Source organism: Sapajus apella, unplaced genomic scaffold (assembly GCF_009761245.1).
Source record: "Sapajus apella isolate SASKATOON/1434 unplaced genomic scaffold, GSC_monkey_1.0 scaffold17, whole genome shotgun sequence".
Taxonomy (NCBI): domain Eukaryota; kingdom Metazoa; phylum Chordata; class Mammalia; order Primates; family Cebidae; genus Sapajus; species Sapajus apella.
Window position 1 is genome coordinate 12,301,429 of NW_022436957.1, and position 27,084 is coordinate 12,328,512.

Here is a 27,084-nt window from a genome sequence, read left to right on the forward strand (position 1 = left end):
TTTACAATAGCAAAGACCTGGAACCAACCCAAATGCCCATCGATGATAGACTGGATAGGGAAAATGTGCACATGTACACCATGGAATATTATGCAGCCATCAAAAACGATGAGTTCATGTCCTTTGTAGGGACATGGATGAACCTGGAAACCATCATTCTCAGCAAACTGACACAAGAACAGAAAATCAAACACCGCGTGTTCTCACTCATAGGCAGGTGTTGAACAATGAGAACACATGGACACAGGGAGGGGAGCACTACACACTGGGGCCTGTTGGGGGGAAATAGGGAAGGGACAGCAGGGGGTGGGGAGTTGGGGAGAGATAGCATAGGGAGAAATGCCAGATATAGGTGAAGGGAAGGAAGGCAGCAAATCACGCTGCCATGTGTATACCTATACAACAATATTGCATTTTCTTCACATGTACCCCAAAACCTAAAATGTAATTTTAAAAAAATCATTCTACCATAAAGACACATGCACACATATGTTCATTGCTGCACTGTTCACAATTGCAAAGACATGGAATCAACCTAAATGCCCATCAATGATAGACTGGATAAAGAAAATGTGGTACACATACAACGTGGAATACTATGCAGCCATAAAAAAGAACGAGATTATATCTTTTGTGGGAATGTGGATGGAGCTAGAGGCCATTATCCTCAGCAAACTAACACAGGAACAGAAAACCAAATATTACATGCTCTCATTTATAAGTGGAAGATAAATAATGAGAATTCATGGACACAATGAAGGGAACAACAGACCCTGGGGCCTACTTGAGGGTGGAAGGTGGGAGGAGGGAGAGGATCAGAAAAAAATAACTATTGGGTACTGGACTTAGTGTCTGTTGATTAAGTAATCTGTACAGCAACCCACATGACACAAGTTTGCCTGTATAACAAACCTGCACATGTACCCTCGAACTTAAAATAAAAGTTTAAAAAAAGAAAGTGACAGGTGCTCAATACAGAATGGCTATTATGATGGCTCTGTCCCTCCCCTATCCCAGCCTGCCCTCAAAATGTGCTGCTTGCAGAGAATCAGGCATATCCTACTGCCTTGGTAGCAAAAAGTTATAATTAAATATATAGTAAATCTTCTTAAAAAAAAAAAAAAGAAGAAACAAAAGAAATGGTGAATCATTTGATTTGACTGTATGCAAGATTCATAAGCAAGTGGTGGAAAATATGTAATTAGGACCAGATGGTGGAAGATCTGGGGAGTTTAAGGCCTCCCATGTATGTAAAATGGAGTCAGTGAAAGGTATGTCCCAAGATCCCAGTTTCTGTGAAGCGTAAAATAGTGTACTAGTTTTAAATATATGCCCACAAATTCTTTGATATGTATTTTGCATGTGGGAAGAAGATAAACAATTTGTGGCCAGAGAACAGATTTTGGTGGTTTTGAAGATACATTCACAAATTCTTTCATACTCCTCTCCTCAAGAGATAGAACTTGCTTCCCCTTTTCTTCACTGTGGGCTACATTTAGTGACTCCCTGTTAATGAATAATATATGGCAGAAGAGATGGGATGTCACTTTCAAGATTACACAATAAAAAGACTGCACCTTCCATCTGGGAGACACTCTCTCTCGAATCACTCTGCAGGAGAAGCCATCTTCCATGTGCTAAGGCAGCTCTGTGGCAAGCCTCATGTGGTTAAAACACTGAGGCCTACTAAAAACCATATGAGTGGGAGGGAGGTGGAACAAAATAGCTAAATAGAAGCCTCCAGAGAATATCCCCCTGCAGGAACACCAAATTGAACAACTATCCACACACAAAAAAAGCACTTTCATGAGAACCAAAACCCACTGGGCACAGTGGCTCATGCCTATAATCCTAGCATTTTGGGATGCTGAGGCACGTGGATCACGTGAGGTCGGGAGTTCGAGACCAGCCTGACCAACATGGTGAAACCCCATCTCTACTAAAAACACAAAAAATTAGCCAAGACTGGTGGCACATGCCTGTAATCCCAGCTACTTGGGAGGCTGAGGCAGGAGAATTGCTTGAACCCGGGAGGTGGAGGTTGCAGTGAGTGGAGATCACTCCATTGCACTCTAGCCTGGGCAACAAGAGCAAAATTCCATCTCAATAATAATAATAATAATAATAATAAAGAACCAAAACTCAGGCTGGATGCAGTGGCTCATGCCTGTAATCCCAACACTTTAGGAGGCCGAGGCAGGCAGATCACGAGGTCAGGAGTTTGAGACCAGCCTGGCTAACATAGTGAAACCCCATCTCTACTAAAAATACAAAAAAAGTTAGCCAGACATGGTGGTGGGTGTCTGTAATCCCAGCTACTCAGGAGGTTGAGGCAGGAGAATTGCTTGAACCCGGGAGGTAGAGGTTGCAGTGAGCCGAGATCACACCATTGCACTCCAACTTGGGCAACACAGCGAGACACTGTCTCAAAAAAAAAAAAAAAAAAGAACCAAAATTCAGGTGAGCGATCATAGTACCTCGTTTTAACATTATGTTCGGGAAAGAGGCACTGAACAAAGTAGGAAAGAGAGTCTTGAATTCCTGACACCATCCCTCTCCCATTCCCTAGCAATGACCACATGGTACAGAGAGAGAATCTGTGTGCTTGGGAGAGAGACAGCCCAGTGATTGTGGGACTTTGCATTGGAGCTCAGTGCTGCCCAGTCACAGAGGAAAGAAACATAGGGCAGAACTCAGCCAGCAACCACAGAGGGAACATTTAGACCATCCTTAGCCAGAGGCTAGGCTCATGGTTGGAATCTAAGTTCTGGCAAGACCTATCATTGCAAGCTAAAGGCAAAGCAATCTGGGGTCCTAAATAAACTTAAAAGACAGTCTAGGTCACAAGGACTGCAATTTCTAGGCAAGTCCCAGTGCTGGACTGGGCTTAGAGCCAGCAGACTTGAGGTGCACATAACCTAGTGAGACACCAGCTGGGGCAGCAAAGGAAATGATTGTGTCACTTCTTCCCAACCTTAGGCAGCACAGCTCACAACTCTGGAAGAGACTCCTTCTTTCTGCTTGAGGACAAAAGAGGGGAGAGTAAAGAGGACTTTGTCTTGCATCTTGGACACCAGCTCAGCCATTTTCTGTATTATTCCCTCCTCACATTGCTATAAAGAAATATCTGAGACTGGGTTGTTTATTTAAATAAAAAAAAAAAAAGAGGTTTAACTGGCTCATGGTTCTGCAGGCTCTACAGGAAGCACAACAGCTTCTGCTTCTGGAGAGGCCTCAGGAAAATTCCAATCATGGTGGAAGGCAAAGGGGGAGCAGCTGTTTTACATGGTTTGAGCAGGAGCAGGAGAGATCAAGCGAAAAGGTGCTACACATTTTTAAACACCCAGACCTTGTGAGAACTCACTATTGTGAGGATAGCATCAAGGGGATGGTGCCAAACCATTCATGAGAACCTGCCCCCATGATCCAATCACCTCCCACCAGGCCCCACTTCTAACACTGGGGATTACAATTGAACATGAGATTTGGGCACAGATCCAAACCATGTCAGAAGACTTTGTCTTGCATCTTGGATATCAGCTCAGCTACAGTAGAATAGGGCACCAGACAGAGCCATGAAGCCCCCATTCCAGGCTCTAACTCTCAGATGACATTTCTAGACACACCCTAGGCCAGCAGGGAACCTACTACTCTGAAGGGAAAGACCCAGTCCTGGAAGGATTCCCCACCTGCTGATTAAAGAGACCTTGGGTCCCTGAATAATCAGCAGTGGTAGCCAGGCAGTACTTGCCGTGGGCTTTGGATGGGACCCAGTTCCATGTTGGCTTCAGGGGTGACCCAGCACATTCCCAGGTGTGGTGGTTATGAGGAGAGACTCCTTCTGCTTCAAGAAATAAGAGAAAAGAGTAAAGGGAACTTTGTCTTGCAGCTTGGGTACCAGCTTGGCCATAGGTAGAGCACCAAGTGGACTCTTGATATCCCTGGTTCCAGATCTTGGCTTCTCAATGGCATTTCTGGACTTGCCCTGGGCCAGATGGGAGCCCACTGCCCTGAAGAGAGAGACCCAGGCCTGGCAGCATTTACCACAAGCTGACAAGCTGGCTGAAGAGCCCTTGGGCCTTGAGTGAACATCAGCAATAGCCAGGCAGCACTTGCTGTGGACCTGAGGCAGTAGCAGCCATAAGGTAGCCTCTTTTGCTTAAGGAAAGAGGAAAGAAGAATGGGAAGGACTTTGTCTTGTGTCTTGAGTACCAGCTCAGCTGCAGTAGAATAGAATCCCAGGAAGATTCCTAAGGTTCCCAACTCCAGGACCTGGCTTCCAGATGGCATCTCTGGACCCCCCCAGGGCCGGGGGCAAATGAGGACCTGAAGGGAAGGACACAAGCTGGCTGGCTTCACTGCCTGCTGATTGTAGAGGCCCAAGAACATAGGCACTAACCAGGCAGTAGTCACGGCAGAGCTTGCACAAGACCCAGTGCTGTGCTGGCATTGAGTCTAACACACACAGTCCCAGTAGTGGTGGCTGCAAGGGTGCTTGTATCACCCTTCCCCCAACTCCAGGCAGCTCAGCTCAGAGAGAGAGAGAGAGACTCCAGTTGTTTGAGGGAAAGTAAGCGGAGAGAATAAGACACTTTACCCGGTAATCCAGAAAATTCTCTGGATCTTACCCAAGATCAGCAAAGCAGTACTTCTATGAGTCCACAAAAGCCACAGCATTACTGGGTTTGGAATAGCTCCTAATGCAGACATGGCTACAGTGACCAAAGACTTAGATCACAACACCAAAGTCCCTTTGAATACTTGGAAAGCCTTCCCAAGAACAAATAAAAACAAAGCCCAGATGGTGAAGACTATAATAAATACCTAACTCTTCAATATCCAGACACCAATAAACATCCAAAAACATCAAGAACATCTAGGAAAACATGACCTCACCAAACAAACTAAATAAGGCACCAAGGACCAATCCCAGAGAGACAGAGATATGTGACCTTTCAGTCAGAGAACTCAAAATAGTTGTTTTGCAGAAGCTCAGTGAAATCCAAGACAAAACAGAGAAGAAACTCAGAATCCTATGAGATAAATGTAGCAAAGAGATTGAAATATTTTCAAAAGAATCAGGTGGAAATTCTGGAGCTAAAAAATGCAACTGACATAGTGAAGAATGCATCAGAGTCTCTTAATAGCAGAACTGATCAAGCAGAAGAAAGGATTAGTGAGCTTGAAGACAGGCTATTTGAAAAATACACAGTCAGAGGAGACAAAAGGAAAAAGAACAAAAAAGAATTAAGCACACCTACGAGATCTAGAAAGTAGCCTCAAAAGGGCAAATCTAAGAGGTATTGGCATTAAAAAAGAGAGAGATCAGAGTAGAAAGGTAATTAAGTAGATAACAGAGAACTTGCAAAACCTAGAGCAGGATACCAATATTCAACTAGAAGAATATTATAGAACACAAAGTAAATTTAACCCAAAGAAGACTACCTCAATACATTTAATAATCAAATTCCCAAAGGTTAAGGATAAAGAAAAGACCCTAAAAGCATCAAGAGAAAAGAAACAAACAACATACAAAGGAACTCTAATACATCTGGCAGCAGACTTCTCAGTGGAAATGTTACAGGACAGGAGAGAGTGGCGTGACACATTTAAAATACTGAAGGAAAAAACTTTTACCCTAGAAGAATATATTCAGGGAAAATATCCTTTATACATGAAGGAGAAATACAGACTTTCCCAGATAAACAAAAGCTGAGGGATTTTATCAACACCAGACCTGTCCTATAAGAAATCCTGAAGAGAATGCCTCAATCTAAAAGAAAAGGACATTACTGAGCAATAAGAAATTATCTAAAGCTGCAAAACTCATGAGTAATAGCAAGTCCACAGAAAAACACAGAATATTATAACACTGTAACTATGTTGTGTAAACTACTCATATCTTGAGTACAAAGACTAAAAGATGAGCCTATCAAAAATAATAACTACAACAACTTTTTAAGACATAGTCAATACAACAAGATATAAATACAAACAATAAAACTTACAGAGCTATGAGATGAAAAAGTGTGGAGTTTTAGTTTTTTCTTTGATGGTCTGTTAATTTGCTTATTTATTTATGCAATCAGTGTTAAGTTGTCAACAGTTTAAAATAATACGTTATAAGATAGTATTGTAAGCCTCATGATAATCTCAAATGAAAAAACGTAAAACAGATACACAAAAAATGAAAAACGAGAAATTAAATCATAACAACAGAAAAAATCACCTTCACCAAAAGGAAGACAGGATGAAAGGAAAAAAAGAAGACCACAAAATAACTAACAGATAACAAAATAGCAGAGTAAGTCCTTACTTATCAATAATAACGTTGAATGTAAAGGGACTAAACTCTCCAATCAAAAGACACAGAATGGTTGAATGAATTTTAAAAATACAAGACCCAATAATCTGTTGCCCACAAGAAACACACCTACCTATAAAGACACACATAGACTGAAAATAAAGAGATGGAAAAAGATATTCCATGCAAATAAAAACCAAAAAAAAAAAAAGCAGGAGTGGCTATACTTATACCAGACAAAATAGATTTCAAGGCAAAAACTATAAAAAGAGACAAAGAAGGTCACTATATAATGACATAGGGGTCATTGCAGCAAGAGGATATAACAATTATAATATATATATGCACCCAACACTGGAACACCCAGACATATAAAGTAAATTTTATTAGAGCTAAAGAGAGGCACAGTCCAATACAATAATAGCTGGAGACGTCAACACCCCACTTTCAGCATTGAACACATCATGAAGACAGAGAATCAACAAAGAAACATTAGATTTAATCTGCACTATACACCAAATGGGATCTAATAGCTATTTACAGAACATTTCCTCCAAGATCTGCAGAATACACATTCTTCTCATCAGCACATGGATCATTCTCAAGGGTTGACCATATGTTAGGCCACAAAACAAGCCTTAAAATTTTCAAAAAAAAATTGAAATTATACAAGGTATTTCTCCAACCACAATGGAATAAAACTAGAAATCAATAACAAGAGTAATTTTGGAAACTATATGAACACATAGAAATTAAACAATGTGCTCCAGAATGACCACTGGGTCGATGAAAAAATTAAGAAGGAATAACACAGGAATAGAAAGCCAAATACCACACGGTCTCACTTATAAATGGGTATTAAACATTGGGTATATATGGACATAAGGATAGAAACAATAGACACTGGGGACTCCAAAAGGAAGGAGGAAGGGGAGCAACGACTGAAAAACTACCTATTGGGTACTATGTTCACTATTTGGGTGACAGGTTCAATAAAAGCTCAAACCTCAGCATCATGCAATATATCCATGTAAAACTCCTGCATATGTACTCCCTGAATCTAAAATGTGTGTGTGTGTGTATGTGTGTGTGTGTATGTGTGCACACATTTAGTTTTATTGTAACAAAGCAACCTTATACACTTTTAACATTTAAAACTGAACATCATCTTTCCTTTCCAGTGAAACAAAAAGAAAATTTAAAAATACGCAGGAACAAAATTACAATAGAGAATGTCAGTTCCAAGTAAGATCCTACAAGTTCTGCTGATTCTCCCATTGAGTGGCAGGGCTCAAGTCATCATTAGGAGAGAATTTATTTTAAAAGTGTCATCTTAAGCTGCAAGGATGTCTGTCAAATATCACAACTAAACATGCCAAAGGAGAAGCCATGTTGTCAAAATGCCCACTTAACCCACTCAAACATCTCAAATTCACCCTTTGCTGACCTTCTACAACCCCATTTTTTTAAAGTTTTTTTTTCTTTTTTTAAACAAGAGAAAGTAGACAGATACATGTTGGTAAATGCTAACAGTCCATATTCACAGAGACACAGTGTACTCTCTGAGTCAAATATGCAGAGAAAGGAGGAAAAAAGCTAGAATTCTATGCACTACTACACAGGGGCCTACACCCTCCAGCTTCCAGCAGAGCGAAGGGAGTAGGTTTTTCTTTTTTCCCACAGAGCTCAGTGGTGTTGATTCTATACAGTTTTTGTTCAGACAGGAAGTGACTAAAATGAATTTCGAACAGAAAGAGTACAGACTCTTTTTCCCATTGTATTCTGCTCAAGGTATTTCCCCCAAAATAAGCTGAGAACAATGGTATAGAGAAAGGAGACCTCAAGAACAGGGCGACTGAGCACAAGAGGAAAAAAAACAAAAGACTGCAACTTGCTCCCAGGGACTGGAGAAAATTTTTAAAAAGGAAGGTTGGAATCCGTCAGTGTTCTATTAGTCATCTTCTCCTTCATCCTCCTCTCCTTCCTCCCCTTCATCATCATCTTCGTCTTCTTCACCTTCATCCTCATCCCCTTCTTCATCAACATCTTCTAATCCTTCCTCCTCTTCATCATCATCATTATCTTCTTCTCCTTCTCCTTCTTCTTCATCATCCATATCGGGAACCAAGTAGTATTGTAATGGGTTTTGCCAAATATCATCTTTGATGACCTCTCCTAAGTCATCAGCACCTGCATCAGAATTGTCCTTAAACCAGGTAAAGAAGCTGTCTGGTTCCTCATGCTTCCTCTTCCTGCTGGCTTTATTCTGCTTTTGACTTGAACGTTTTGTCAAATCCTTTCCAAATTTCCATTTGATTTCGGTGGATGTTGAAGATGGATCACCACTCTCATTCAGATGAAATTCTCTGGAGATAACTTTATTTTCAAAGTAAGGATTTTCATCAAAATGAAAATCTATTTTGTAACCCGATTTAATAATATCTTCAAATTCTGTAACTTCAACACCGATCAAATAATGTAGTGCCTCTTCATCCTCCTCCCCAAGCAGTGTAGATATTTGTGGATGGTTGACAAACGTTGTTACCCAAAAATTTGGGATTTTGGCAATCAATTCTGACCTCTTCTGAAAAAATGGTTGGCGGAGTCTGTTATATTTCTGTTCTACTTTCAAAATCTCTTCACTGGCTTGTTCATTAAGTCTGTCTATTTCATTTTGTACTTCATCAATGTTTTCAATTATTTCTTGCTGTTCTTTTTCTCCCCTCGTCACCAAGCCTGTAGAGGCCGATGTCTCCTTCGGTCCCCGAGCAGGAGGTGGTCTTGGTTTCTTCTTTTGAGGTGGGAGTGGAGACCGGCGGCGGCCTTTGCGGACTATGCTGATGGGGAAGTCAGAAAACAAGACCACGAGTCTCCTCGGTCGTCCGGAAGGAGGCAGAATACTGAATCTAAAATTTAAAAAAAAAAAAATTAAAAAAGAAGAAAAAAAGGCTGGAGAAGGCAAAGAGATAAGTTAGGATCGCTGGCATTAGGCAAGACAAGCGATAATGAAAATGTAAATCAAAACAGCAGCCATGAGTAGAGAAGAAGAAATCTATGCCCAAGGCTTGGTGGAAATTTAATTCACAAAACTTATGGGCTGATTAAATTGGGGGTAGTATTGAGACAGCAATATTATAATGCTTTTTCTATGTCCCATTGAGATGGCCATGAAGATGGCAATATCATCATCAAAGAAAAATGGAATATAGAAAAAGAATCATGTGAAGGGGATAATGGTGAGTTAAATGTGTTTTGCTGTGTTTATGTGTGTCTTGATTTTACGCATGTTGAGGCTGGGCACAGTGGCTCATGCCTGTAATCCCAACACTTTGAGAGCCCGAGGTGGGAGGACTGGTTGAGCCCAGGAGTTCAAGACCAGTCCAGGCAACATAAACGTAGCGGGACTTCATCTCTACTTTAAAGCCTGTTGACTCTGCTACACTAGCTGACATCCACACGGAAATATCCAAAAATGCTACTGGAAAATCATATCTGGCACTCTTAGGGAACAGATGATTAAGAACAGAGATTGAGATTCAATCATTAACAGAGGGTGAAATGATCCACACTTTGAGTAGCAAGGCTCTAAAGCACTTCCAGACTTTCAATTCTGTAATTGTCCAAAAATAAGGGAAGGTTGTTGACAACATAATAAAGGCTCTGGGGGTCCAGTGGAAAGGGATTTGAAAGACAAAAGATTGAGATTGGTAGAATGAAAGTATAAAAGAATATCCTTTGGCATTGAGATAATTAGAGCTGGAGAAATTCTTCCTGTATATATCAACAAAGTTTTATTTTAAAAATTTGTTTGCATGTGAAAAGGGGAATGATGAAAATAAGAAAAGAAATGCTTTAGGATACTTAGTCCCACTAACAAGGTAATGGTATAAACAAGCGATTTAACAATAATGTAATCAAAAAGCCAGAACTCTGAGAGTAAATAAATATTCAAGACCTTCCTATGACACCTTATATCATGAATACTTTCCTATAGAAGTTTGTTTATTTGCATGAAAATAGGCATTTGTATATGAAATAGGATACATCTAGACAGCCAATTTATTCCCTTAAATAAAATAACAACCTGAGCTGCTTTAAGCCAATATTTGAAAACACATCAATGATTCAAAGTTAATATAGAGGACTTTAAGAAAAGAATTAAAAGCCTCAGGAAAAATCACACTGCCAAAAGTAGAACAATAATGAGCTAAAGTTTCAAATTTTGTTCTTGTATTGGTTAAGGCAGTTAGGCAGAAACATTGCTCAGAGTAAATTTATTTCAGTGCTGCTAATAGCCAAATGTCTTTCTTTTTCAGTCTCTGCACATTGCAAAATCCCAGGTCCTGCAGGTGCCCTTCTTTAGGTCAAATGACCCTATGAGTCCACCCTCTCTTGCACATGAATCTTTATTTCTCCGCTTGCTCTGCAGTCAAAAGCGGTCACGTCCATCTTGGCAGTCTGGTTCATCAGATCATTTCTGCTTCAACAGCTGAGAGTCCCTCAGTGCACTGGGACAGATTCAGAGAGCTAAATAATGATTCCCTACACTAAAAAATACCATTTATTGGACATTTTTAATAAGAAACAATTGTGAATCTCAGCTAGCAAATTTAACTGTGCATGAAAAGCCACACTTTTAAGTTGTTTTTAAGTCAGCCTAAATTAGACTCTGAGCCCTAGCTTTTCCCCGCTGGCAGGAATCCAAATTTTAATCATTTGTGCCCACTTCCCCTCCATTCCCCCTGGGTTGTAAAAGGTCCCAACACCAAACCACTTATTAGTCATTAGTTCACATTGTTTACAGCTGAGAAGTCCAGTAACCCTTGAGTTACAACTGAAACCACCTTTGCAAAAGTTGTAACAGTGAGAAAATTATGACAGTGAAAGAGATCTAACAAACTCCATCTTGCTTTTAACCTCCAAATTTCCCTTGGTCATTCCTCAGCATGGGCCAAGCTAAGTTTTGGAGAAATTTATTTTATAGTTTAAATGGTAATAGCCCTTCCCAAAACTAAACCGTCTTTGTAAAACTAATAAAAGGCCACCCGGTTAGGAGGATGAGAGGAGCCTTAATTCTGCTAAGATATAACAGTAGTTAAAAGATTACTGGCCATTATTCCAGAGGTCACAAGATTTTCAGCTTCCCTGATTACTAGAGACTAAGTATATTAGTCCATTTTCACATTGCTATAAAGAATTTCCCTGAGACTGGATAATTTATAAAGGAAAGTTTAATTGACTCATAGTTTTACATGGCTGGGGGTGGGCCTCAGGAAATTTACAATCATGGCAGAAGGGGAAGCAGGCACCTTCTTCACAAGCCAGCAGGAGAGAGATGAAGAAGTGAAGTGGGGAAAGTCCCTTATAAAACCATTAGATCTCATGAGAACTCACTATCATAAGAACAGCATAGAGGAAAATACCCTCATGATCCAATTGCCTTCCTTCCTTGACACATAAGGATTACTTGTTCCTCCCTCAACATGTGGGGATTACAATTCAGGATGAGATTTGAGTGGGGACACAGAGTCAAACCATATCATTCCAACCCTGGCCCCTCCAAAATCTCATGTCTTGTCACATTTCAAAACCAATCATGCCTTCCCACATTCCCCTAAGTACTTAACTAATTCCAGCATTAACCCAAAAGTCCAAGTCCAAAGTCTCATCAGAGACAAGGCAAGTCCCTTCTGCCTATAAGCCTGTAAAATCAAAAACAAGTTAGTTACTTCCACGACACAAGGTGGGTACAAGCATTGCATAAATGCTCTCATTCCAAAAGGGAGAAATTGGCCAAAAAAGGGGCACTGCAGACCCCATGCAGGTCTGAAATCCAACAGGGCAGTCATTAAATCTTAAAGCTCCAAAATGATCTCTTTTGACTCCATGTAAAACATCCAGAGCACACTGATGCAAGTGGTGGGCTCCCATAACCTTGGGCAGCTCCTTTTCAGGCTCGTGTTGAATGCCTGTGGCTTTTCCAGGTACACGGTACAAGCTGTTGGTGGATCTACCATCCTGGGATCTGGAGGATAATGGCCCAATTTTCACAGCTCCACTAAGCAGTGTCCCAGTGGGGGTTCTGTGTGGGAGTTCCAACCCCACATTTCTCCTCTGCACTGCCCTAGCAGAGGTTCTCCATGAGGGCTCTTCCCCTACAGCTGACTTCTGCCTGGACATCCAGGAGTTTTCATACATCCTCTGAAATCTAGGTGGAAGTTCCCAAAGCTCAATTCTTGTCTTCTGTGCACCCACAGGTCCAATATTACATTGAAGCCATCAAGACTTGAGGCTTACATCCTCTGAAGCAACAGCCTGAGCTGACTATGGCCCCTTTTATCCATGGATGGAGCTAGAGCAGCTAGGACAAGGGACACCAAGTCCCTAGGCTGCATAGAGCAGGGAGTCTTCGGCCCGGTCCACAAAACCATTTTTTCCTCCCAGGTCTCTGTGCCTGTGATGAGAAGGGCTGTTGCGAAGGTCTCTGACATGCCCTGGAGATATTTTTCCCATTGTCTTGGCTATTAACGTTCAGTTCCTTGTTGCTTATGCAAATTTCTGCAGCCAGCTTGAATTCCTTCTCAGAAAATTGGGGTTTTTCCTACCTTATGATCAGGTTGTATATTTTCCAAACTTTTAGGCTCTGCTTCCTCTTGAATGCTTTGCCAATTAGAAATTTATTCTGCCAGATACTCTAAATTATCTCTCTCAATTTCAAAGTTCCACAGATCTCTAGAGCAGGACAAAATGCCACCAGTCTCTTCATTAAAGCATAGCAAAAGTGACCTTTGCTCCAGTTCCCAAGAAGTTCCTCATCTCCATCTGAGACCACCTCAGCCTGGACTTCGTTGTTCACATCACTATCAGCATTTTGGTCAAAACCATTCAACAAGTCTCTAGGAAGTTCCAAACTTTCCCACATCTTCCTATCTTCCGAGACCTCTAAACTGTTTCAACCTCTGCCTCTTACCAATTCCAAAGTCGATTCCACAGTTTTGAGTATCTTTATAGCAGTATCCAACTCCTGGTACCAATTAACTGTATTAGTCCATTTTCACACTGCTATAAAGAACTTCCCTGAGACTGGGGAATTTATAAAGGAAAGAGGTTTAATTGACTCACCTCCTTAACTGCTCAATCCAATGGGCTCTTTCCACTCCTCTGGCTAGGATGAACACATAAGAAAGAGAAATATCAGAGGAAGCTCTCTTTATTCTAGCAGAGATGGCAGAGAACAGGGCTGGTTTGTAAGAGGAGAAGGGAAAAGGATGTGTCCCTGTGAATACAGGAAAGGCAGTGAGGGTGGGGACCAACTTAGGTAAGTTTGAGGTCATGAGCTCAGCAAATTGTGGCAGTTGAAATCTCAGGGCCTCATCTTTCTATAATACAAGACAAGATTATCTGCCATGTTATGGAGTGGACAATGGGTTTGAGGCATAAGGCAAAGATTTTAGTCTTATTTAGTTTATTTGTTCTTACACATAAATATACAGTGACCTCACTTAAATTCACTCATTAATTCTAATAGTTTGAGAATTATTTTAGATTTGGTAGATACACAGTCATGGAACCTACAAGTAATGAAAGTGTAAAAGCAATCCTTCTGCCTCAGCCTCCCAAAGTGCTGGGATTATGGTGTGAACCACCATGCCTGACCCACATATAGCTGTTTTTTATTGTATAAAATTAAGGTATATAACATCATTTTGTATATGAGGCAAAGATTTTAAGGTGTACATCATGTTGTACACCTTAATTTTATATAATAAAAAATACCTACATGTGGGCCAGGCTGAGGTGGGTGTATCACTTGAGCTTAGGAGTTCAGGACTAGCCTGGGCAACATCACTAATCCTCCTTCCTCAGCCTCCCAAAGTGCTGGGATTACACTTGTGAACCCTGTGCTCAGCCCCATGGTCTTGTTCTAACCCATAGGTTACATCTCAGACTTTTGCATATCCTGATTCCACACTTTCACTTAGAAAAAGATCCAGGTTCCTAGGCCCTTGTTGCCATCATGAGGAATGTAGACAACCTAGGCAAGGATTACAGGAACTGAAATAAGACTGAGTATAAAGGACAGAGTGAAGGAACCAGCCAGGCCTATACAAAGGCCCAGGAGTTCATGATCAAGGCGTATGTAGAGCTCTTGAGCTACATGAGTAATCTAGTGGTGGGTGTCAGAGGAGTGGAAAGAGCCCATTGGACTGAGCAGTTAAGGAGGTAATCAGTCAGTTTGATGAAAGCCATTTCAGAGGAGTGATAGGAAAGGAAATCTGATTGAAATGGGCTTAAGTGTTTTTAAGAAGAAATGGATACAGCCAGTTTAGTCTGTTCTTTTGAAAATATGATAGCTAGGGGGATTTTGGGGTCTGCCAAGGCTTGTTATAGTTTTTTTTTTTCTTTTCTTTTTTTTTTTTTTTTTTGAGGTAACAGCAGCTTGAGTGTCTTTAAAGGCTACAGGGAAGGGGCCAGGTTGAACACATAAGAAAGAGAAATATCAGAAGAAGTTCTCTTTATTCTAGCAGAGATGGGAGAGATGGTTTTTAAGAGGAGAAGGGAAAAAGATGTGCCCCGGTGAACACAGGAAAGGCAGTGAGGGTGGGGGCCAACTTAGGTAAGTTTGAGGCCATGAGGTCAGGAAGTTGTAGGAGTTCAAACCTCAGGGCCTGAGGTTTGAACAAGATTACCTGCCAAGTTATGGAGTGGACAGTGGGTCTGAGGCATGAGGCAAAGATTTTAGTCTCATTTAGTTTATTTGTTCTTGCACATACAGTGACCTCACTTAAATTCACTCATTAATTCTAATAGTTTGAGAATTATTTTAGATTTGGTAGATACACAGTCATGGAACCTATAAGTAATGACAGTTTTATTTCTTTCTTTATAAACGTTGTACCTCATTTCTTTTCCTTGCCTTGTGGCATTGGTTGCAGCTAGTTTTATACTAATTCTTTGGCAGGGGAGTGCCATACCACACGGAGACCACAAATTCTGGTTCCATACCTTATATGAAGCAGGTTTGGGGTATCAGTTTCTCATAGGAAACTTATTTTTCTTCATCCCATACCACATCTGGGACAAGATCACTTATTTCCTCACCCTTTGGCGAGTTTTCTAGTTACCCTCACTAGAAAACTTTGTTTCCTAGATGGCAGCTTTGGTCTGGGATCCTAATTCCAGCTCCCCACCTCCCACACAGACAAGGCCACCTCTCTTGAGTGGTTGGGCCTAGCCTACTATGGCCCTCCTGGGGTGCCAGCCTGGGGTTGCCTTCATTCCTTGCAGTGGCAAAAAGGACTTAGTAACATAGATATTTTTCTAGGTTATGGGTGTTCAGTGGTGGCCCCTATATCTGCTTGGGAGCTATGAGTTCTTTTCTTCTTACTGGCACCTGGTGACTTCCCTTTCTTATTTCCAGTTCAGCTCTGAAATTATACCATTTTAACCAACACTGTATTGAAGTGGAGTGGGCATTGGGATCACATTGGCTCAGTCTGCCTTGCTGCTGGTTCCTTCATGGTGCAAATATACAGATCTAGACGGTTTTCTTCAAGAGCCCTCAACAACCCAGGTGGAAAGACAGAGAGAGCAAAGGTTGCATTTGCCTCAGTCTGGGCTTTGTACGGTGGACAAGATAGAAAGATGGGGATGGGATGGCATTGAGGATAATGGCAGGAGAATGGTGAAGTGATGTACTATGAAATCTCCACTGGAGAGGGAAGGAATTGAGTCCAGGAAGGGGTTAAAAACCTGAGAGAGAGGGAGGGGTAAAGGAATTGTGCAAATAAGTTAGGAGAGCAGATGTTCTAGGAATAAAAGAGTGTGGGAACAGGCAAGCCAGGAGATAGTGTTCAGAGGGGGTGGATAATGGAGCGTAAGCCTTAAGAAGAAGATAACTTCCAAAGGGTGTCCAGATCATGGAAATTGATTACCAAAGTGTAAAGCGAGCGAAGCCTGCTGGAATTGGATCCTAGCTGGTGATGCTTCAGATTTCCCCTGCCTTCTATCTTATCTTCCAGACTCTTGGGTCAACCATTTCCAATCTTTACAGTCATCTATGAAAATGTGATCTTAGCCAGAAGTTACCAAAGGATGATCCAGGAGCCCCTGAAATCAGTGCTGCCTAGAAGCTAGGGACATGAACTTGGGAGTCAGACTGCCTGAAATTGCATTCCTCCCTGATGTGTTTCCCTTGGACAAGTTCTCTAACACCTCTGAACCTCAGTTTCCTCTTTTCTAAAATGGGGATACCAGCACTGTCTACCAGATAGGGTCATTTCGAGGAGTAAATGAGATGATACATGTAAAGTGGTTGTGTCTGAACCTGGCACATAGGAAACACTAAGAGAAGGTCAACTGCTACACTTGGAGGTGAGGAAAGTGGTACTGCAGAAACACCACCATTTCTTTGGTTTTTACAGAAGAAAGAGTGATTCCAAATACTTCATTCTTTCATTTAAATAAAAGACTTCCTGAATTCAGGAGGTAGAAGAAATAAAAAAAGAAACAAACAGAAAATAAATAAATGAATAAATAATAAATAAAAGACTGTTTACTTGAAATTTTAACGAAGTTACTAAAATCTGGTGTTCACACCCTAGAATTTGTCCTTTACCTGAGTTTCGTGGGGACTCGAAGCCTCCTATATGGGCCTTGTCCCCATCCCCAGGAACACAGCAAATCCCTTCTGCACATTTGCACTGCTGATAACATTCCCCAGTTTTGAAGAAAGATGCTTTGTTTTGCCACATTATCAGAGTATCTTGAGGTTGGTGAGATTTTCTCTTGCTGTTGTTCTTGCTTTTGAGTTGTAAATTACTATTTGGCTTCATTGACATCAATTTAAGTTGGGAAGGGTTGTCTGGCTAACTCTGTAGTGGGCAGTGAAACATTTTGCAGCCACAGGATTGGTAAGCCATCATGTTCCAATAAACGGATATGTAAATGCATAATTCCTTACCACCATCCTGGTGTCTCCGCAGATACCTAAAAGAAATTGTCATTTGGAAAGGCTGGCTTGTTTGAGACATGCTAATCTCCCTCCATAAACACTGAAGAGCATATATGCAGTGATTTTCTACATCACATATTTTGCAGACTTTTAACTTGAAAATCCTGTGCTAAATAAATCAGAAAAGCCCAGGCGGGTCAAGAAAGAAAGGGCATTAGGTACCTCAGTGACAAGGTCACCTTGGTTCTTCCTGAAACACAAAGACCACAAACATCCACAGTCACCTGGTGGCTGAGCTGGGCTTAGAAGTCAAGTGCTGTGCAACCTGGATTGAATTGGAGGCAATTATTCTAAGTGAAGTAACTCAGGAATGGAAAACCAAACACCATATGTTCTCACTCATATGTGATAGCTAAGCTATGAGGACGCAAAGGCATAAGAATGACACATTGGACTTTGGGGACTCGGCGGAAAAGGGCAGGGGGTGGCAAGATATAAAATACTGCACCTTGGGTACAGTGTACACTGCTCGGGTGATACGTGCACCAAAATCTCAGAAATCACCACTAAATAACTTATGTAATAAAATACCACCTGTTCCCCCAAAAACCTATTGAAATTAAAAAATAAAAAATTAAAAGAAAAAAAGAGATGGCAGGAGACACTGCATAGTAGCAAAATATTCACTTTCTGCATTTACTCCAACCTGAAACTACTAACTGAATAGCTTTGAAATCCATTTACTGTTGGAGTTCTCTCCCAAGGACAGCCTTCTCCATTTCAAAAACTTGAACAAAAATTCCACAATAACATCAAATATCCATTTGGTGTTCATATTTCTCTGAATATTCAAACTTATTTTCAACAATTGGCTTATTTTGATAGGAACCAAAATCCACAATTTGGCTGATTGTGATATCTCTAAACTGCCTTTAATATATTGCTTCCTTTTTCTCTTTTTTTTTCTTCTTTCATTTATTAAGGATACAGAGCTGTTCATTCTACAAAAATCCCTCATTCTATATTTTGCTGATTAAATTGCCATGGTGCTGTTTAACATGCCTCTCTGTCCTGTATTTCCTGTAAACCTTTGATTAAATTTGGAAGCTTGAAAAAAAAACGAAAGAAGTCAAGTGCTGTGGATCTCAGTCTAGTGCTCCTGCATGTCCCACTTAGTAGCATGAACTTGGAGCTGAGTTGATCTGCAATGTCTCATCAACATAAAAAATGGCTTGGTGAGTAAAAACCTCAAGGGCAGACAATTTTGTATTAAAGAGTAAGACCTGGAGAACTCAAATCCAAGTCTATTCTACTATATAAATTAGCCAATTTCATAATAGACAATAGGAAGCACTAATTTTCATTGCCTGTCTGAAATTAGGAAGTCTTTTGCAGCAGTACATTTTGTTTGGAGCAAAATATATTTTACTGTGCACTCCCAGAATCATGATCTCATTTTCCAAAGTGTTAGTTCTAAAAACATAACCAGCTGAAAGAAATTTATCCCTTTACATAAATTAATTTTGCAGACAATTTTTTATGGACACCTCCCTTAAAAGCTAACACTAAATGAGATACATTTATGCTTGCAACTACAATTTATCTGGGTTAATGGGCATTTTTGCTCTCTGAAGGGGAATTTTAACCTTCTGTCAAAGCAAAGGGACTTGGGAGTGAGCAAGTATGTCGAGCTGTCCACAAAGAAAAGAACCAGAGAAATCAATTCAAACTAATACAAGGCAAGGGTGAAGTTGCCATCTGTAGGAAATCTTTTGGGGCTGTCTCCAGATTAACCCTGTGTATTGTCTCCTGACCTATAATCCCCTTGCCCTCCTACTTAGAAATGCCTTTGCTCATTGTTCTAGTTGATATATCTCCCTATAGAATTCAGGAGTTCCACCAAACAACCAACTTTACTAAAAAGTTCTCAAAACCAGGTTGTTCAATGTAGAAATGCTTCCATGCCAATTGGTAAGTAGCTACTTCTCCAAGCCCCTTTGAGTGCTCCCTACCACACTAGTGTGACCATGCCATCCCTGAAGAGCCCCAAATGGGTGCTGCCCAGGCACTTGGTGTCCATTGGCCTTCAAGCTAGCCCAATACAACCCCGTGCACCAGCATCCATCTTCATGTAACCTCCTAGCCAGAGAAGGCTCAATCCCCTGCTAGGGAGATGCCACTCCAGTGGGTAATGTTGGCATTTACTGAACAAATGCCCAAGTGTCCGTCTGGTCTCCAAGGCTGTGGCCCATCATTGCAAGCTTGCACTTTCTAGCAGTTGCCCTTGCATGGACACCTTTGGAAACTACATCCTCCACACAGTACCAGAAAGATTATTCTATATTTTGAACACCGCCTCTGATTGAAAGCATGATCACTATTTTATTTTCTCCAACATATTTCATTTTCATTGAATGTAACATTGTTCTGTCTATTTTCTTCAAGGAAACATGCATCCTCATTCCCTCACCCCAACATGAAAAGTCCACATGAACCTTCTGAAATGACTCATTTCACAGAAGAATCTGAAATTGCTCCCAATCTCAGCAGTTCTTCCCTATGCTTGCATTTCAATTAAGATGAATGTAGGAAACTGCTCCCCATCTCCATCTGCCAAGAAGGAAGAACATGCATAAGCAGTTTGCTTTTCTGAGTTCTCTTATTTTTCTCCCTCTAACCCTCACTGTCCACAATACTGTGAAGAAAAAGTTGACTTCATTAAATATATTAATAGAGGAAAGTGGAATGAAATAAATAATAAGCCATCAAATGTTTAAACAAGACCAAGCTAGTTTTATTAAAGACAGTTTGCCAAGGGAGGATCCAAGATGGCCGTTTAGGAACAGCTCAGGATTGCAGCTCCCAGTGAAAGCGCAGAGGGTAAGTGGACGCCGCATTTTTATTGCCCACAGACTAGGAAATTCCCAGGCAGAGGAGCTCCACGGTCGCCAGCGCGGCTGTTTCGGCTGGGGCCGCTGCTTTGCCCCGCGCGGCTGCTTTGTCGGCGCCCCGGAGCCACGGTTCTCCGTACAAAATACTCCGGTCCGGGGGCCCTTTTGGCTGGCGATTGGAGCCACGGGAAGTCGCCCATTCGTCTGTTTAAAAAGGGGACTGAGCAGAGAACCAGGACAGCAGATTCCAGGGGAAAAAAACAAAAAAAAGCGCCACAAACCTCAGTGCCGCTGTATAAGCCAGCGCAGTGAGTGGCCGCAGGGGAAAACAAACAGACCCCGGCGCCTCTTCAACAGGCGACTGGAACACCAACTTAAAAAAGGCTCTGAGGCAGGGAGCCAGGCGATCAGGCTCGGCTGGTCCCACCCCCACAAAAGAACAGCAACCAGAAACTCTGGATTGAGAGTTTCACAGCAAGCCCCGGGACGGTCCAGCTCTGTGGGGGAGGGGCGGCCGCCAATACCGAGGCAGCCCGCCATGACGGAAGTAGTCGGCCAATGCTCAGGCAGCCCGCCGTTGCCAAGGCAACCCGCCATTGCTGAGGCAGCCCGCTGTTGCCAAGGCAACCCACCATTGCTGAAGCAGTCCGCTGTTGCCAAGGCAACCCACCATTGCTGAAGCAGCCCGCTGTTGCCAAGGCAACCCACCACAGCAGAGAGACTCCGCCTCAACAGAGGCGGGCCACCATCGCCAAAGCAGTTGTAACTGCACCCATATAAACAGGACTGCAAGGAAGTTCACTCGGCAGCTGGGCGGAGCCCACAGCAGCTCAGCAAAGCCGCTACAGGCCAACAGTGACTAGGCTGCCTCCTTGCTGGGCAGGGCAGGTCTGAAGGAAAAAAAAAAGAAGGCAACAGCATAACAGAAACTCATAAATAAAGCCCTAAATCCCTGGGACAGAGCACCTGGGAACAAAAAGCAGTTTATGATTTCTGCTGCAGCAGACCTAAACGTACCTGCCCAGCAGCTCTGAATGAACAACAGAGCTCACAGCTCACCATTTGAGCTCCTATAAAGAAGAGACCGTCTCCTCAAGCAGCTCCCTGACCCCTATATATCCAAAGAGCCACCTCATAAAGGAGAGATCAGATTGACACTAGGCGGGTATCCTTCTGGGACAAAGATAACAGAAGAAGAAAACTGGTAACAACCCTTACTGTTCAGCAGCTGCTGCAGGTGAACCCCAGGCAAGCAGGGCCTGGAGTGAACCTCAGCAGACCTACAGCAGAGGGGCCAGACTGTCAGAAGGAAAACCAAGAAACAGAAATAACCTCATCATCAACAAACAGAACGTCAATCTGAAAGATTTGAGACCCAATCTGAAAGCCAGCAACTACAAAGTCGACAGGTGAATAAATCCTTAACGATGGGAAGAAACCAGCGCAAAAAGGATGAAAACACCCGAAACCAGAACACCTCTCCTCCTACAAGGGATCACAACTCCTCACCAGCAAGGGAACAAGGTTGGAGGGAGAACGAGTGTGATGAAATGACAGAATCAGACTTCAGAAGGTGGGTAGTAAGAAACTTCTGTGAACTTAAAGAACATGTTCTAACCAAATGCAAAGAAACTAAGAACCTTGAAAAAACATTTGACGAAATGCTAACGAGAATGGACAAAATAGAAAGGAATATAAGTGAATTGATGGAGCTGAAAAACGCAACACAAGAACTTCGCGAAGCATGCACAAGTATCAACAGCCGAATTGACCAAGCAGAAGAAAGGATGTCAGAGGTCGAAGATCAACTCAATGAAATAAAACGGGAAGGCAAGACTGGAGAAAAAAGGGTAAAAAGGAATGAACAAAATCTCCAAGAAATGTGGGACTATGTGAAAAGACTTAATCTACGTTTGATAGGCGTACCTGAATGCGACGAAGAGAATGAATCCAAGCTGGAAAATACTCTTCAGGATATTATCCAGGAAAACTTCCCCAACCTAGAAAGGCAGGCAAACATTCAAGTCCAGGAAATACAGAGAACACCACAAAGATATTTGTCAAGAAGAGCAACCCCAAGGCACATAATCGTCAGATTCATCAGGGTTGAAATGAAGGAGAAAATACTAAGGGCAGCCAGAGAGAAAGGTCGGGTTACCCACAAAGGGAAGCCCATCAGACTCACAGCAGATCTCTCAGCAGAAACCCTGCAAGCCAGAAGAGAGTGGGGGCCAATATTCAACATCCTTAAAGAAAAGAACTTTCAACCCAGAATCTCCTATCCAGCCAAACTAAGCTTCATAAGTGAAGGAAAAATAAAATCCTTTGGGAACATGCAAGTACTCAGAGATTTCGTCACCACCAGGCCAGCTCTACAAGAGCTCCTGAAAGAGGCTCTACACATATAAAGGAACAACAAGTACCAGCTCAACTAAAGGGCAAAACAGCCAGCTAGCACCAAAATGGCAGTATCAAATTCACACATAACAATATTAACCCTAAATGTAAATGGACTAAATGCCACAATCAAAAGACACAGACTGGCAAATTGGATAAAAAGCCAAAACCCATTGGTGTGCTGTATCCAGGAAACCCATCTCACATGCAAGGATACACAAAGGCTCAAAATAAAGGGATGGAGGAAGATTTACCAAGCAAATGGAGAGCAAAAAAAAGCAGGAGTTGCAATTCTCATCTCTGATAAATTAGACTTTAAAGCAACAAAGATCGAAAGAGACAAAGAAGGACATTACATAATGGTAAAAGGATCAATGCAACAAGAAGAGCTAACGATCCTAAATATATACGCACCCAATACAGGAGCACCCAGATACATCATAAGGCAAGTTCTTAATGACTTACAAAGAGACTTAGACTCCCACACAATAATAGTGGGAGACTTTAACACCCCATTGTCAACATTAGACAGATCAACCAGACAGAAAATTAACAAGGATATCCAGGACTTGAACTCAGACCTGGACCAAGCAAACCTAATAGACATTTACAGAACTCTCCACCCCAAATCCACAGAATATACATTCTTCTCAGCACCACATCACACCTACTCTAAAATTGACCACATAATTGGGAGTAAATCACTCCTCAGCAAATGCAAAAGAACGGAAATCGTAACAAACAGTCTCTCAGACCACAGTGCGATCAAGTTAGAACTCAAAATTCAAAAACTAACCCAGAACCGCACAGCTTCATGGAAACTGAAAAACTTGCTCTTGAATGTTGACTGGATAAACAATGAAATGAAGACAGAAATAAAGATGTTCTTCAAAACCAACGAGAATGAAGACACAACATACCAGAATCTCTGGGACACATTTAAAGCAATCTCTAGAGGAAAATATATAGCAATAAGTGCCCACATGAGAAGCAAAGAGAGATCAAAAATTGACACCCTATCGTCAAAACTGAAAGAGCTAGAGGAGCAAGATCAAAAAAACTCAAAGTCTAGCAGAAGACAAGAAATAGCTAAGATCAGAGCAGAACTGAAGGAGATAGAGACACAAAAAACCCTTCAAAAAATCAATAAATCCAGGAGCTGGTTTTTTGAAAAGATCAACAAAATAGACAGACCACTAGCCAGATTAATAAAAAAGAAAAGAGAGAATAACCAAATTGAATGCAATAAAAAAAGATAAAGGGGACATCACCACAGATTCCACAGAAATTCAAACCATCATCAGAGATTATTACAAACAACTCTATGCACATAAACTAATAAACCTGGAAGAAATGGACAAATTCCTGTACACTTGCCTCCTGCCAAGCCTAAACCAGGAAGAAGCCAAAACCCTGAACAGACCCATAACAAGGTCTGAAGTTGAGGCAGCAATTAAGATCTTACCACCCAAAAAAAGCCCAGGTCCAGACGGGTTCACAGCCGAATTCTACCAGGCATACAAAGAGGAGCTGGTACCATTCCTTCTGAAACTATTCCAAACAATACAAAAAGAGGGAATTCTTCCCAAATCATTTTATGAGACCAACATCATCCTGATTCCAAAACCCAGCAGAGACTCAACAAGAAAAGAAAACTTCAGGCCAATATCCATGATGAACATAGATGCAAAAATCTTCAATAAAATACTGACAAGCCGATTGCAACAGCACATCAAAAAGCTTATCCACCATGATCAAGTAGGCTTCATCCCAGGGATGCAAGGCTGGTTCAACATACGCAAGTCTATAAACGTAATTCACCACATAAACAGAACCAAAGACAAAAACCACATGATTATCTCAATTGATGCAGAGAAGACCTTTGACAAAATTTAACAGCCCTTTATGCTAAAAACCCTCAATAAGCTAGGTATTGATGGAACGCCTATCAAAATAATAAAAGCTATTTATGACAAACCAACAGCCAATATCATACTGAATGGGCAAAAACTGGAAGCATTCCCCTTGAAATGTGGCACCAGGCAAGGATGCCCTCTCTCACCACTGCTATTCAACATAGTATTAGAAGTTCTAGCCAGAGCAATCAGGCAAGAAAAAGAAATAAAGGTCATTCAAATAGGAAAGGAGGAAGTCAAATTGTCTCTATTTGCAGACGACATGATTGTATATCTAGAAGACCCCATCGTCTCAGCCCCATATCTCCTGAAACTGATAAGCAAGTTCAGCAAAGTCTCAGGATACAAAATCAATGTGCAAAAATCACATGCATTCCTATACACCAATAACAGACTTAAAGAGAGCCAAATCAAGAACAAACATCCGTTCACAATTGCCTCAAAGAGAATAAAATACCTAGGACTACAACTAACAAGGAACATAAAGGACCTCTTCAAGGAGAACTACAAGCCACTGCTCAACGAAATAAGAGAGGACACAAACAGATGGAGAAACATTCCATGTTCATGGTTAGGAAGAATCAATATCGTGAAAATGGCCATATTGCCCGAAGTAATTTACAGATTCAATGCTATCCCCATCAAGCTACCAATGACCTTCTTCGCAGAACTGGAAAAAACCACCTTAAACTTCATATGGAACCAAAAGAGAGCCCGCATAGCCAAGTCAATTCTAAGCAAAAAGAACAAAGTGGGAGGCATCACACTACCGGACTTCAAACTGTACTACAGGGCTACAGTAATCAAAACAGCATGGTACTGGTACCAAAACAGAGATATAGACCAATGGAACAGAACAGAGGTCTTGGAGGCAACACAACATATCTACAACCATCTAATCTTTGACAAACCAGACAAAAACAAGCAATGGGGAAAGGATTCCCTGTTCAATAAATGGTGTTGGGAAAGCTGGCTAGCCATGTGCAGAAAGCAGAAACTGGACCCCTTCCTGACACCTTACACTAAAATTAACTCCAGATGGATTAAAGACTTAAACATAAAACCTAACATCATAAAAACCCTAGAAGAAAATCTAGGCAAAACCATTCAGGACATAGGTGTAGGCAAGGACTTCATGACCAAAACACCAAAAGCATTGACAACAAAAGCCAAAATAGACAAATGGGACCTAATCAAACTCCACAGCTTCTGCACAGCAAAAGAAACAGTCATTAGAGTGAATCGGCAACCAGCAGAATGGGAAAAAATTTTTGCAGTTTACCCATCTGACAAAGGGCTGATATCCAGAATTTACAAAGAACTAAAACAGATTTACAAGAAAAAAACTAACAAGCCCATTCAAAAGTGGGCAAAGGATATGAACAGACACTTTACAAAAGAAGACATACATGAGGCCAACAAACGTATGAAAAAATGCTCATCATCACTGGTCATCAGAGAAATGCAAATCAAAACAACATTGAGATACCATCTCACGCCAGTTAGAGTGGCGAGCATTAAAAAATCTGGAGACAACAGATGCTGGAGAGGATGTGGAGAAATAGGAACACTTTTGCACTGTTGGTGGGTGTGTACATTAGTTCATCCATTGTGGAAGACAGTGTGGCGATTCCTCAAGGACCTAGAAATAGAAATTCCATTTGACCCAGCAATCCCATTACTGGGTATATATCCAAAGGATTACAAATTGTTCTACTATAAGGACACATGCACATGAATGTTCATTGCAGCACTGTTTACAATAGCAAAGACCTGGAACCAACCCAAATGCCCATCGACGATAGACTGGATAGGGAAAATGTGGCACATATACACCATGGAATATTATGCAGCCATCAAAAACGATGAGTTTGTGTCCTTTGTAGGGACATGGATGAACCTGGAAACCATCATTCTCAGCAAACTGACAGAAGAGCAGAAGATCAAACACCGCATGTTCTCACTCATAGGTGGGTGTTGAACAATGAGAACACATGGACACAGGGAGGGGAGCACTACATACTGGGGTCAGTTGGGGGGAAATAGGGGAGTGACGGTGGGGGGTGGGGAGCTGGGGAGAGATAGCAAGGGGAGAAATGCCAGATGTAGGTGATGGGGAGGAAGGCAGCAAATCACACTGCCACATGTGTACCTATGCAACAATTTTGCATGTTCTTCACATGTACCCCAAAACCTAAAATGCAATAAAATAAATAAATGGGAATAAAAATAAAAATAAAAAAGACAGTTTGCCACACAGATTTAGGCAATTATATGTTTATATGATTGTTTCTCTTCTCTCTATAATTCTCCCTCTGGTTAGACATTATTGTCTGTCATAGACTATGGCTAAATGTCATCTTTTCCCACCTTGCTTTTCCCTTAAGCTTCCTAATTCTTAGTGTTTGGCTTCATAAACTGCAAGATATTTCAGGAATATAGATGTTAAATTTTGGCAGAAACACCATTATTTGGATTTATTCCTTGCCTGTTGTTTAGTGCTTTCTATTTCCTGGTATTTCTCTACTTTCTTCTTTTTAAATTCTTTACTTCTTTTCTTTTAATTAAGGCTTTCTTTCTTTATTTCTATTGGTTTGGAAGCTATAGATACTATTCCTTTAG

The 27,084-nt window shown here is 41.4% G+C and overlaps 1 protein-coding gene across 5 annotated transcripts in view; it reads right to left on the reverse strand.

Annotated features, from left to right (window-relative positions):
• Positions 1-27,084, reverse strand: part of CTPS2 (CTP synthase 2) — a 222,903-nt gene that overhangs the window by 41,363 nt on the left and 154,456 nt on the right. For 3 of the 5 annotated variants that reach the window (XM_032285984.1, XM_032285983.1, XM_032285985.1), the window contains one exon: positions 7,672-9,210. The exons of 1 other annotated variant lie outside the window; for it this stretch is intronic. In XM_032285984.1, the coding sequence (XP_032141875.1) occupies positions 8,256-9,210 (955 nt within the window). In that variant the 3' untranslated portion in view covers positions 7,672-8,255. Of the gene's footprint in view, positions 1-7,671; positions 9,211-13,426; positions 13,470-27,084 lie in introns of those variants that run through there. One more of the 5 variants, XM_032285988.1, reaches the window with a different exon arrangement.